Source organism: Giardia intestinalis, chromosome 5 (genome assembly GCF_000002435.2).
Source record: "Giardia intestinalis strain WB C6 chromosome 5, whole genome shotgun sequence".
Taxonomy (NCBI): Eukaryota; Fornicata; order Diplomonadida; family Hexamitidae; genus Giardia; species Giardia duodenalis.
In genome coordinates, this window is record NC_051860.1 from 3213431 (window position 1) to 3225918 (window position 12488).

The 12488-nt window shown below is 47.7% G+C and overlaps 1 protein-coding gene across 1 annotated transcript; it reads right to left on the minus strand.

The window, feature by feature from the left end:
* Positions 1 to 301: 301 nt before the first annotated feature.
* On the minus strand, positions 302 to 8323 carry GL50803_0021082 (uncharacterized protein; the record flags this gene model as incomplete). Its single annotated transcript, XM_038045958.1, has 1 exon — positions 302 to 8323. One exon carries the CDS (start codon positions 8321 to 8323, stop codon positions 302 to 304), a length of 8022 nt encoding a protein of 2673 aa, XP_037902335.1.
* Between the last annotated feature and the right edge of the window lie 4165 nt (positions 8324 to 12488).

A 12488-nucleotide genomic window follows, 5' to 3' on the forward strand; every position in this document is an offset into this window, starting at 1 on the left:
GATAATAGCATAAATCAGAAAAATGCAGTGAGCACCGTATTCATTGTAATCACTACATGATTTATATAACGTATCATCATCAATTCATATTGATAGCCTGCAATTGCATAGCGAGCAATATCAAGTTCTTTCAAATTAACTGCGTGAAGCTCAAAAACACAATATGCACTAGAGTAGTATTTACATATTACATGAAGACCACACAAACCTTTCTAAAAGGTCTCTCAGAGGGGTACAGCTATTATTTTGATAAATTATCCTGATAACTTGTACTGGGTCTCTGTCCTTTTATAGAGCACGGCTACCCTTTTGATGACTTGGCGTGTCGCTGATGATAACTCGCTACGACCACGTCATCAGTAAGAAGAGTGCGGTACAGTGGGCAATAGAGGTGCTCTAGCTGCCACATTGTAAGAAAGACAATAGAGTATATCTGGTGTTTGTGTAGGGTATTTCCATATACATGCAATGTCGATACTTTTGTATACAGGTACCCGGCTGTCATGATGGAAAATCGGCGCCAGAAGCGATTAAAGAATTCGCGCGTGCTGGCGATAAGGTCCATAAGGGGAAGAAACACGCCATAAGTTGCTTCACGCGCACTTGTGCACGCATTGAGTAGCGCATTCTCGGTAGCGACCACTTGGCCGTACACCATACTGTTCTCTGGAATATAGAATTGCAAGCAGTCGACCACCAACTTGTATAGTGACCTTATCATGTAAAAGAATGCCTCCGTGGGGAGGTCTCCACGTAACTCCATTTGACTTACTGTTGAGTATATGTCACAAACAAAGAGGGGGTTGTTTATATCCCTCATGAACCTAGCAAGGTCTCCTCGTCTGGAGCCTCTATCAAGAGACTGTGCGCAGCTAAACGCCTGAGCAATTCTCTGATTCTTCGGGTTACGGGACTCCTCGTCCAACAAATTATGAAGGAAGTTAAGCAGACAATCATAAGCGCATGCCTCTATTGACGATGTATATTGCAGTACATACAGAAGTTCCCGCTGTATTTCTGAAGTGGCGTGGTGGATATCGTCGCGAGTTAAGGCAGCGTCGGTTGCGTCCTTGAAAAGTTCAGTAGTGTAATAGATAGGGTTTGCTGCAGTGTATCTCCTATACGGATCTTGCGCAGTGCTGGATGAGACTGCCTCCAATAAAAGCGGATCCTTGAAGATATATGTGTTAAATTTTGTCGTGGTGAGGGTGACCTCTATGGACTCACAATAGAACGCATTAGCAAGTTCTAAGAAGTCCTTATAAATGTCAGTGACAGAGCACTCTAAAAGGTGGAAGATTGGTTGGTCATCTAAATCGTAAAACTTGCGCTGGATGGAGCCGATAGGTCCTCTGTTGGCATCAAGTTGCAGATTGATTGACTGGCTCATCTTGGTCACTAATTCTATAACGCATAGCTGCCTTTTGTATTTAAGGTCTTTGCTTACGGTAATTTGGAAATAGGATTGTAGAGGTTTCAGTTGAAGTGCTTGTATAGAGTCACTGGGCGCAGCTAATATATCAATCCACCTACCTCTTACAGAAGCCTTTTTGTCAGAGGATTTATCGAAGAATGACGTCAGTGGGAAGAGATGAGTATGAGATTGGATTGACTCCCTGAGTGCATCAGCCAAAGCAAGATTCATGTTACCACGTGTGTAGTCGGCATAGTGTGCTGCAGTCATGCTGATATTGTGTACAACAACAATGCCGTCTTTAGATGTGCTGTAGTGATTGGGTGAAAGCTCAGGAAGTTGCGTAGGTGGATAGGTCTTGGATTCACGAGTAAGTTGTGTATGCTGTCGGTTGAAGAACCCATCTACCAGGTTTCCATACGCTAAAATCTGCCTCCTTCTAATCCAGAAGTCAAATATCAGCTCTACTTGTGTTCTGTTCTCAACAGGGTAGCTCATTATATATTGAAATTTTGTTGCAGTAGAATCTTGGTCGGTACCAGGATTAGATTTAGTTGCTCTTTGTTTTGATAGCACATCTCTTGAGCGACCCATACCATTTAAAAAGGTTGCAGGGCTCAGCAGAAAAGCTAGTGAACGTATTCTTTTAGAGCTTGTATGCGGAAAGACTAAAATGCTTCCTGTCCTATTTGTAGAGGTTAGTTGGACCATGGGAAGAGAAAGCTGAAGAAAGGCTCTATTCTGCGCTGGTGTCCAGATGTTTTTATAGCGCTCTATGCGACTAATAAGCTCTACATTTGTGTAGTACTTTTTCTCCTGGGTGATAGAGTAGAGGACATGGTACGGGTATGCAGGCAAGGAAGTTGAAGGAGTGGAGACATGGCTATTTAGAAGAGGTGTATCTTGACTTGCTGATGTGTGCATAACAAGGCTACGTTGGAAGTCCCCACCTAACTCCTTGTACTTATCATTCAGTGGTAGGTCAGCTTGAGGAGCATTAAACACATCTTCATTATTTGTGACACCTATCTTCTCGCCGCTTGGGTCTGCCAAATACTTCTGCAAATAGTCTATCTCGTAAGTCAGGGCATTAAACGATCCCGAGTAGCGGCAAATATTCAAATCTGGAATACACTTACACCCATTGGCTTTATTCCTAACTAAACCATTGAGGTAGTTCCCCCGTATCTCTCCACCTATTACACTGTGTCCCAGAGCCTGGATGGACATGAATGGAGAATCGGTATACAAGTAACAAGGTATTTCACCTAAAGCAATCCTATGCCTTTCTATGGTCCGCATTTGCCCATCTCCAAAGACAGACGCTACCAAAACACGTCCAGAGGGCTCCTTTAGGACCTTCAGAATGTCGTCATCTATTATTCCATTGTGGCGTCCCTCCAAGAAATCGATATGTTTGTGCATTTTGACTTCTAGAAACAAATCTCTTTCGCGATATTGTCTATCTATGTGGTTGAGTTGATAGGCATTCATTGCATACATCTGTTCCACTGTGAGAAACTGGGTGATGCAGCTACGACTGAGTAGCTCTATCATGTGAAATACATACTTTATTAGGGTAAGCCTACTATTCGCAGGATCTGCTTTAGACGGGTTGATGTTTTGAGCACAACTTTTCTGGAATTCTATACAAAAAGTATACACATCAAATGGATGTATATGTATCGCTAGCTTTTTCCGTAGCACTGGATCTAGAATGGTTACGTCATCCTGGCCCTCAGAAGGATCTATTTTGGCGTACACGCGAGACCCTTCTTCTGTTCTAAGATAATAGTTATATTTTTGCACCAGTGTATCGATTGCTGTTTCGAAGAATTCCTTATAAAGAAGCAGATCCATTGCAAGGTCACGCTTTGCTGGTGTCAAGGACGCGCTTGCTGGCCTCTTCACTCTCGACTGTTCGGTGATCTCTTCAAAGTCATTTTCTGTGGTTAGATATCCGTACAGTTGGGTAGAGTCTGTCAAGGAAGCTGGAAAATGCGCAGTAACGGGAATATATGAAGCTGTTGGATAAACACTTAGCTCTTTTGTCTCATCATCCGCACCATCTGCTATATCCTGTGCAACGTTAACCGTGGATACATCCAAATCAGCATTCTTATTATTGTGAGAGTGCCTCCGTCTTCTTCTTCGCCGTCTAGTCTTTATTTCTTGCTTCTTCTCAGTGTCTGACTTTTCTAAGTCTGCAGAAGCGAAGGTATCCTGTGTTTCGGCATGCAATTCATGACTTTTCTTTCTTCTTACTTTCCTATGCTTTCTGATGGATACTTCCCCTATAGAAGGCATCTCTTTCTTTTCTTTCTCAGATTGTAGTTGCATGGTGGATCTGCTTCTTTCCCTTTTAACTTTTGGTTGTGGACTTTCAGCATTGTGTTCTTCAGTTCCTGACAAGTTTGCTTTCTTGCTCTTGGTCTTTGATACCTTCTTCAGTTCAGGTTCTGCGCCATCTACATTCTTACGCTTAATCCCTTTGGTGCGCTTTAAGTCTTTCTGATCTGATCTTTGTACATCTTGTAAGCCTTGTTTATTATCAAGCCGTTCCTTAGTCTTTCCAGAAAGCTTTTTATTTTGCTTCATATGGTCTTTTGCAATCACAAAAAGCCTATAACGAAAAAGAAACTCACTGGGGTAACCTGTCTCTAGGACAGAAAACATGTACCTATCGAGTGTGAGCAAGTTTTTTGTTTTAGAAATGATATCAATAAATCCTAGTAATTCGTGGATTGCAATCCCAAACACTCGAAGCGTTTGAAAAATAGTAGTGTCCTTTTTGGGAGCTTGGTCCTTATCTAGCATGGCCATCTTTGCGTGGCAAACCACGTTAGGAAGCCTCATTGGTGGCTCAAGAGTGCTTAGCTCATCAATATACTCCTTTAGCTTTTCATCTGAGACTCGGAGTTTTGCTGTTTCTTCTGAGAAAGAGCTCTCCCCTAACTTGATAAAGCGCGCATACAAACCAATGGTTGAGTATGGGGAAATGTACACCTTTTCCATAGGATAAAACGTCGATCCTTCTAACGACGAAGCTATTACGCTGTATATGTTATTAAGCATACTGGCGATCCCTGCCTTTTGGTTTGTAGCATATGGGAAGACGTGCATGCGATTTTTGAAGAGCAAATCACGACTACCGCAAGGCTCTCTAAATAGATCTTCAACTCCTGCAGTATCTGCCCCATACTTAAGCTGGCGCGAACCAAAGCTCCGGATTCCCGCCACATCAGCATGACTGTATGTAAGCAAGAACCGCATATCACGCAAAGCCTGCAGGTATGAAGCTCTATAATCAGTGTAGAAAGAAATTACTAGCCGAGACCAGCCAATGAAGCGGTCGAGCAGAAATGAACCTGGTCGTTCGTCGTTAATAACAGCCTGTAATAGATAAGTTTCTGAGCTTGTTTTGCGCAGAAAATTGTCTACAAATCCTCCAGTTGAAAGAACATTTTCAAACATGAGTATCTCGATAGGGTCACTATAGGATTTGAGGGGTAGCTTTTTAATATTCGCCTCCTTTGCGTTAACGGCATAATATCGCGAGTTGAAGACGATATTCTTATAAACATCCTTCATAAAATTCACCTTAAAGAGCTTCTTACTGAGCTCTGAGGTTAGTTCGCTAAACGTGATTCTATTGCATGTGTCCGTTGGTGTCTCATCAATAAGTCTGTCCAACATATAAAGAAGCCGCCTCCTAATAAAGTTCTCTATGTTCCACACAGATAGGACATGAGGAATGGTATCGCATTGGTACTGTGCTCCTTTTTTGTATACACCAACAGATAGGCTTGTCTCAGTGGCTGACTCCTTTCCAGTTTGCTTCTTTTGAAGCCGCGATGATGCTGTCACACGTTCTGTGTTCATACTACTGTCACTGTTATCTATATCTTGTAACTCGAATTGATCTTCTGCATCCAACTGGCTGATCTCTTCACCTTTTTCTGAGACAGAATTCCGAGATGCTGATGACGTGCTTCTCTCATCACTTTCACTAACATCTAGAACGCGTTTTAGAAGGTTTTTATCTACATGCCTAACCGCCTCTGAGTCATCAAAGTCGCCTCGTATGGCAGCTATTTTGCTTCGATAATCGGCGAACTTGACGGCCTGAACGCGTCTTATATGTTTTTTCGTCGGAAGCTGCATCGAAAAGGATGGGAGAGGATGCATTTGACCGAGGAGTGCAACGGTTGGGAGTTCTCTAAGCACCCAGTATGTTTTAAAAAGAGGCGCCTGCTGTGTGTCTTGAATATCTAGTGGTGCAGAGCTATTACTCACTTTTTGGGCAGTATCTTTTTTAATAGCAGAAGACTTCGGATCGTTGTTCTTCAAAGGATTGATCGGAGTAGGGGTGATGGTGGGATCGGCAGCATACGGGGTTGAAAGTAACGGATGCGAAATGGCACGTTGTCTTTGTTGCTGCTTAATGAATTGCTTGAAGTTTTCATTATCAGAGTCGCTTTGCTCACGTGTGTAGATCTTCTCTCGGTTCTTAACTAGAAGAAATCTGTTGCGCTGACCGTAAAAGCAGCACGGAGTATGTCCGTGGGGTCCAACTAAGAAAATTGCTGCTCGCTTGGCGGGACTGTATCTGCCCGTTAAACATTGAGTTAACAAATGCACATTAGGAATAGTATCTGTCTTATATATTTGTGTTTTCAGAATTGGTGGGGTTAGGTACATGCTTTTTTCCTCCAATTCATTAGCGAGCATATCATCATACAGCTCCTTCTGTGCTTCAGCAACTCTTTGCATGTTCTTAGTATAGAATTCTGTAAAGCCAGGGTTCTTAGTTAAGTCATCAATGGAGTCTCTGTAGGCAGATAAGAATTGCAGATTATGGAGGTTTAAATCTCTAGATAAGGGAACACTGATGCTAGACAAGCTACAAGAATAGCGGTCCGAGTCATAAGACTCCGATAGAACAGATTGCTGACACTCTGAAGCATTGCAGAAGTAGTTTGTATCTCCTAAAAAGGATGTTTCCTGATGTTGCTTGTTGTCATTACACAAGGTAGGGTGAATGTCATAATTATCACAAAGGTCCCCAAGACAATCCATGTTTCCTAGTATACAATTAGAATCTTCACATAGCTCTGGATTATCAAAATTGAAGGAATCGTTGGACGTGTTGCTTAGACTAAAGCTACAAGCTTCCAAAGCATTATCCATGTGTTCTTCTACATCATATGCCGCTTCTAATAGCACATCTTCTAGTGCCACCTGAGCACTAGTGTGAGTTGTTTTTTTAGTACTTGAATGGGTGGGACTTGCTCGCTGAGGGAGACTATAAGCAGTAGTGGAGGGCTCTATATAGTCATCTATCCATGCAGTGGGGAAGAGGAACAGCTCAGGTTTTTCGGAATAAAATCTGTGGAGAGCATACTTCTCTATTGCCTTCTTCTGATATTCAGGGAAGCCGTGAAAAATAGCAAGTCGATAGGCCATTCCTGGAAGACAGCACGCAAGAGAGAATGAATCCATGTGCTCTGCCACGAACATCCGTCCAGAGTATGCATACAAGTTACTACTGGAGATCATGGATACACCCTTAATGATACCCAACCCAACAAGAACAGAAGAAACAGATGTAGTGCCAGACTTTCCACAATGAAGCCTTAGGCCAGGGACATCAAGAGTATAAAGAGGATTATCTGTTGTGGCATAGAAGCCGTTATGTGCGAGTACTTGAAGAGTCTTAGAGGTCATATTTCCCGTAGCAATAAGTGGACTAAGATACTCAGAAGGTATGATCTGAAGACTAGAGAGAATATCACGATATGAGTATACGGTGGTATTCATCTCTTCCTCTTTTAGAATGGCCAATTGAGAAAAAATAGGGTCTTCTACGCTATTATCCACTTTTGACAATGGGCTACTTAAGTAAAATTGCTGATACACTGAAAATTGGAGAGGATCGCAAAGAACTGTGTTAGGACCTCCCAATGTTACACTAAAGACAGCAAGAGAGTTGTTAAACATAGGCTTGTGATATGTATAGAGTGAGGGGCCTATTGTGGACAGGGTAAAAGCTCCCAGAGAAGGGCTTTTGCTAGTGCACCAAATGTAATCTAAGAGTTTTTGGGAATAGAAGAGATTGGTGTCTGTGTAGGTTGAAGAATATTCCATAATCAAATTGCGAGACAAGAGCGTCATATCTATTGAAAGGCCATGCTCATTATAGTGGCCTGGGGATTTAAGTCCGAACTGTTGTTGCCACATGGAAAGTGATGATTGCTCCGAAAGAAATGAAGCGTACGCAAGCTTGATAGATAATTGAATAGCTGAAAGGTCAGTATTGAGAAGCTGTTGTAAAAAAGCTATGAGTAGAAATCGTTGTGAAGAAGGAAAACCATCATGATTAGTCGGGTAAAAACGAATTACTGCTAGTATAGTAGCTAGGGATATTTTCCTAGAAGATACTGCGCCTTGAACAAGTTGAAGCAGCATTTTTTCTGCTTGTAAAATAGATGAATTGCCATAGGAGTTCAACACTGCATATAGTAGAGCTCTGAGAAAAGGCATAAATTGGTTGGGTAAAAAAAGATCTGAATAGTGCGATAGAGTTGCTTGAGATGGCGACCTAGATACAGCCTTAAGATATTTGCAAGTAGTCTCTGTAGAGGTTGAGTGCCAGCGAGTATTATTACAAGGAATTAATCCAGTGCTCTGAATAAGTCCATCTTCTGTAAGTAGTAGCTGAGTATCGACAAAAGTAAGACCGTAGTTAGTAAGAAATGGCTCTAGATGGGCCTCTCTATGATTGTTCTTCTTGACAGACAAAATGTCAAAGGGTTGAAAACCGCATATATGCTTAACAGAACCCACAAATTTGCTTGAGGCCACATTTGGCCATGATTCTAGTGAGTTCTCCGTTTTTTGATTTTGCATTTACTTTGCTCTTAGGTCAGTTCAGCTTTTACTCATCGGCCCCCGGGCGGCGCTCGGCCCGCATGCCGCTGTGACTCGGGACCGGGCAGCGACCAGGGAAAGCCTGGGGCCGACCGGGCGCCCCGAAGGCTCTGCTCTCCTGGCTTCCCCTTACCTGGAAGACAAGGAGTTAGTTTAGCACCTTTTCTGCTGCTAAGCTGCTCTGCCTCCTGCTAGAAGGAAGCGAGTGAGCCCTTGGGTATCCGGTAAGACTTCTGAGTAAACGAGGTAATGCTTCGGTGAGTGTACGTTAGTCGCATCGGCACAGAGCGCGTACTAATCAGACGAAGTCACATGTCTGCTAACTTCTATATAATATTCTAAAGCTATCCGGTCTCTGGGTGGCACCGCCAGGTATGTAGCGGGGCCCGTGGCCATTAAGACCCAGAAGGGCCTCCTCTCCTACTTGGCTCCGGAGTCAGTCCCAGTAGAGCATTGTTATGAGGCTGTTGTGCAGAGAGACACCGAATAGTTTGTACCGGTACACACCCCTTGTCCCCAGACGGCACTCACCAGGGGTAGGCATTCGTAGAACCGCAGCATCGTGGGCTTGTGCACCGCTCACTGCCCACACACGTGTAGCTGCAGGCACACAAGCCAGTCGAGAGGCGCTCGCTTGCCAGAGATCCCTCACCACTGTTCAGAACACCGAACCGACGCTCCTGCCAGCGCGCCGCTCTTTGTAAGATACTCCAGAGAAGCTCAGGCCGTCGCTCAACAGCGTGCATGCCCGAGGCCTCTGTTTAGAGAACACTGCGCTAGCCTCTGCATGCCTTGAAGGCGCAGAAAAGAGGGTCTACCGATAGAGCCCTACACCATGTCCAGACATCCATGTTTTCAGAATCTTCGCGCAAGGATAAGAGGTAGAATGGGCAGAGCTCCACTGGCCTCGCGTCATGCAGATAGCGATGCTATGCGTACCACATGATTGCATGCCACCGCACGAAGACAAGAGCCTGTATCAGCAGCCGACGGCATTTTACCAGTAGACCGAGGGACATTCCCACACTGTACTCAGTCTCTCGCGTAACTTTCAAGCATGTTCGGTCGTGCTGGACGCTGCCTTTAGTTATATCTTGCTGAATAGCCAACGCAGTTGGCAGTGACCCCAAATATAGTGCGCCTTGCCTAATTCAGACTTCGGGATAGGCGTGTGGAAGACAAGCAGACGCATAGTATGGAGTACAGAGAGCCGTAGAGGCAGTTCTAAGTGCAGCATAGAGAAGCAGAGTGGGCTGTGGCCTCATGTGGTTAGAGGTATATGAGCGTATAGTCTTCTGTTCAGGACACATATCTTGGGAACCACTGCGTTGAGTCCTCTAGACCATCACTTGGAGGACGAACCGTCATGCAATGCAGGGCTGCATGCCAAAAGACACATGTCTGTCAGGAGAAGGTCGAAGGACAGATCCACAGGCATTGCATGACTTGCTGGCATTCTTCTGTACAGAGCGTAATGCCTCGTGACAGGGAAGTCGTAGTTTTGTCACCAACCCTAATAGGGCTAAGGCATGGTCAGCGCGGAACTATGCATTCCTGCTGTGGTGCCCACAGAAGTGCTTGTCGAAGAAGATGCTTGCGCTCTCTGAGGGCACACACGAGGAGGAGCTGTGTAATGCGAAGAGCCTGGCACAGACCTTAAAGGGCTCAGGCTCGTGGTCATAAAAAGTCGCTCCTGCCCGTCTCCGCGGGTACTGCAGTTCTCGATGGCGGATCATCGCGTCTTCTCCTTAACCGGCACGTTGGCAACCTGGTCTCTGGCGTAGGCACGCAGAGCATCGGGCCAGAAGCGCCGACTCGTTACCTCCTTTGCTCGGCCAAGTCCCGTGTTGGCCACAGAACACGCGTGTCTGCCCCCAGTGCGTAGCCGCTGAATCCTCAACAGAGGGACGTGTTCAGAAGTCTACGCTAACGCAGCCCACTGCAAGCAAAGTTCATCTGTCTCTCAGAGAAGAGGCGGCTGGGCCGTGTGTTGCGCATCAGGAGGCCTTTATGAAGGGCGCCCGCACGTCTCGTCACACATGTGCGTCCGAGTGACAAGTAGCAGCCGGCGATACGGCCGCCCTCAGCTTCGCAGACACAGCGGGTGTGCTTACTGGTGTTCAAAGCAGTATGCCGTTGATCGTGGCATGCCTTTTCTCCAGGAGGGCTGGACGCCACTCGAATTGTGACTGTGTCCCATAGACGGGTGCTCTCCTTGTTACTCTGTAACACTCGTGCGCATCGGGACCGGCGATTCGCATCTGTGATCCAGACAGGAGCAGCGTCTTGTACTTCCGAGTAAGATGCAGCCGGCCCGCGAGCCTACGTGCCGATCTATAGTCTATAACAAGCAAGCGGCAACCACTTGGCGTGCTACTCACGTGGACATTGCAGACTCTGCATCTGAATCGAGAGGCTTGACAGCGTACCGATTCCACGCTTGGCCGTCATAGGAGCCGGTTCCTTCTGCTTAGTAGCAAGCAGTCAGGCTTTACCGGTAGGAATGATTCGGTATAGTTGAGCGGCCCGAATAGACCCTAGCGACACCACGGCTTTCTGTTTATATTAAACGCCTTCGCTGTACTGGGGTCTCAGTGAGAAGACAAGCACAGATCCAGGCATGCAAGCCTTTAGAGATGCGTACTGCACGCAATTCCGGTGTGCTCGCCTGACGAGTCCTACTGCTCTAGCCGGCATACCGTTAGATCCTTCTGTACAGATTGAGCGAGCAGATATTAGCATACGGGTCACGTTAAGTATCTATGTTCAAGGCAGCTGCTGCTGAACGGGCACACCCAGAGCCACTGTCGCGTAAGATGCCAGCAAGATTCGCGGCCGCAGAGCACACTGTAATCTGGCGACTGATTTGGTCATGCCGCTCCTTTGTCCGCTGGAAACTCGGCTGGGCGCGGTAGAGAGCGCGTCGGGAGAACTCGATGGGAGAGGACTGGCAGGGCTTCCTGCGCCACGAGGGGAGCCACCGCAGGAGGACGCGCAGACACGCACGCCAGGCCACAGTAGACACGCGGACGCCCCTGTAGACTGGGCTGGCAGCAGGCGTCCGCAGAATCCGCGCCAGAGCCAGCTGCTCAAAAAACTGGGCAGCCTCTGGTCGTGTGCAGGCCTTGCAGAGCGCTGCGGCTCCCGACACTCGGCGACCCCTCTCAGAGCGGAAGACCCCGCGGGCCGCAGGCAGCAGCTCGTCGTCGGCGATGTCCCGAACGAAGGGGACGGCCCCAGCCTGCCCGCCTCCGTAGAGCTCTGGGCATCTGCAGACAAACCGGGGCTGCGCAGAGTGCGGCTCTCCCTGGCGGCCGAGGGCGGGGGTCCTCAGCAATACCAAAAAACTCCGATCAATACATCAGCCCCAGCGCCGCCGTGTGCAAAGCGGTCTGTTCTGTGTGGCGGCCTAAGCCAGCTCGTACTGCGGCGATGGCCCGGGTGAGGGCGCCCTGCTCGCCCGACGGACCGGGGCAGGCAGGCAACAAACACCCGCTAAAGCTTTTGTGCAAGGCCTGTACATATTTAATTTCACATTATTCGTTGGTCTGTTTTTAGTTTTATCGCCGCTTCTATCGGATGGGCTCTGGGGCAATGACGGCGGAGACGCGCGCCTCCGTTCTGCTCGAGCTCGCGAAGCAGGTCGTCGCTGCCCGGCGGCTGGGGGAGACGGCCGAGAGCCTCGCGCGGCGGCCGCTGCTCCTCCACCGGCACGTGCTCCGGACGGCCATCGACTGGAAGAAGATCGCCCGCGCCCTGTCCGAGGACCGGAGCAGGATCTATCACTGGTACCGCGAGACGCACTCGCGGAGCATCCTCAACGTGAAGATGACCGGCGAGGACCGCAGGGCCATCAAGGCGATGATCATCGCCGGGGTCAGGGACCGGAGCATCCTGGGCCCGGACTTCTACCGCAGGGTCCACGAGCGCTTCGGGGCGAAGTATCCGCGCCAGGAGCTGCGGATGACGTACAACAACGCGCTCCGCACCCAGGACGTCCGCGCCGCCCTGGAGGAGCACGGGGTGGTGCTGCCGCGCCGCACATACGGCCCGAGGGCGGCCAAGCAGGAGGAGGAGGTATCTCCTGTGACGGCCTCTCCCCCGCCCCCCTGCGTTCTTGGTTGCGCCGCGCCTCCGCTGGTGC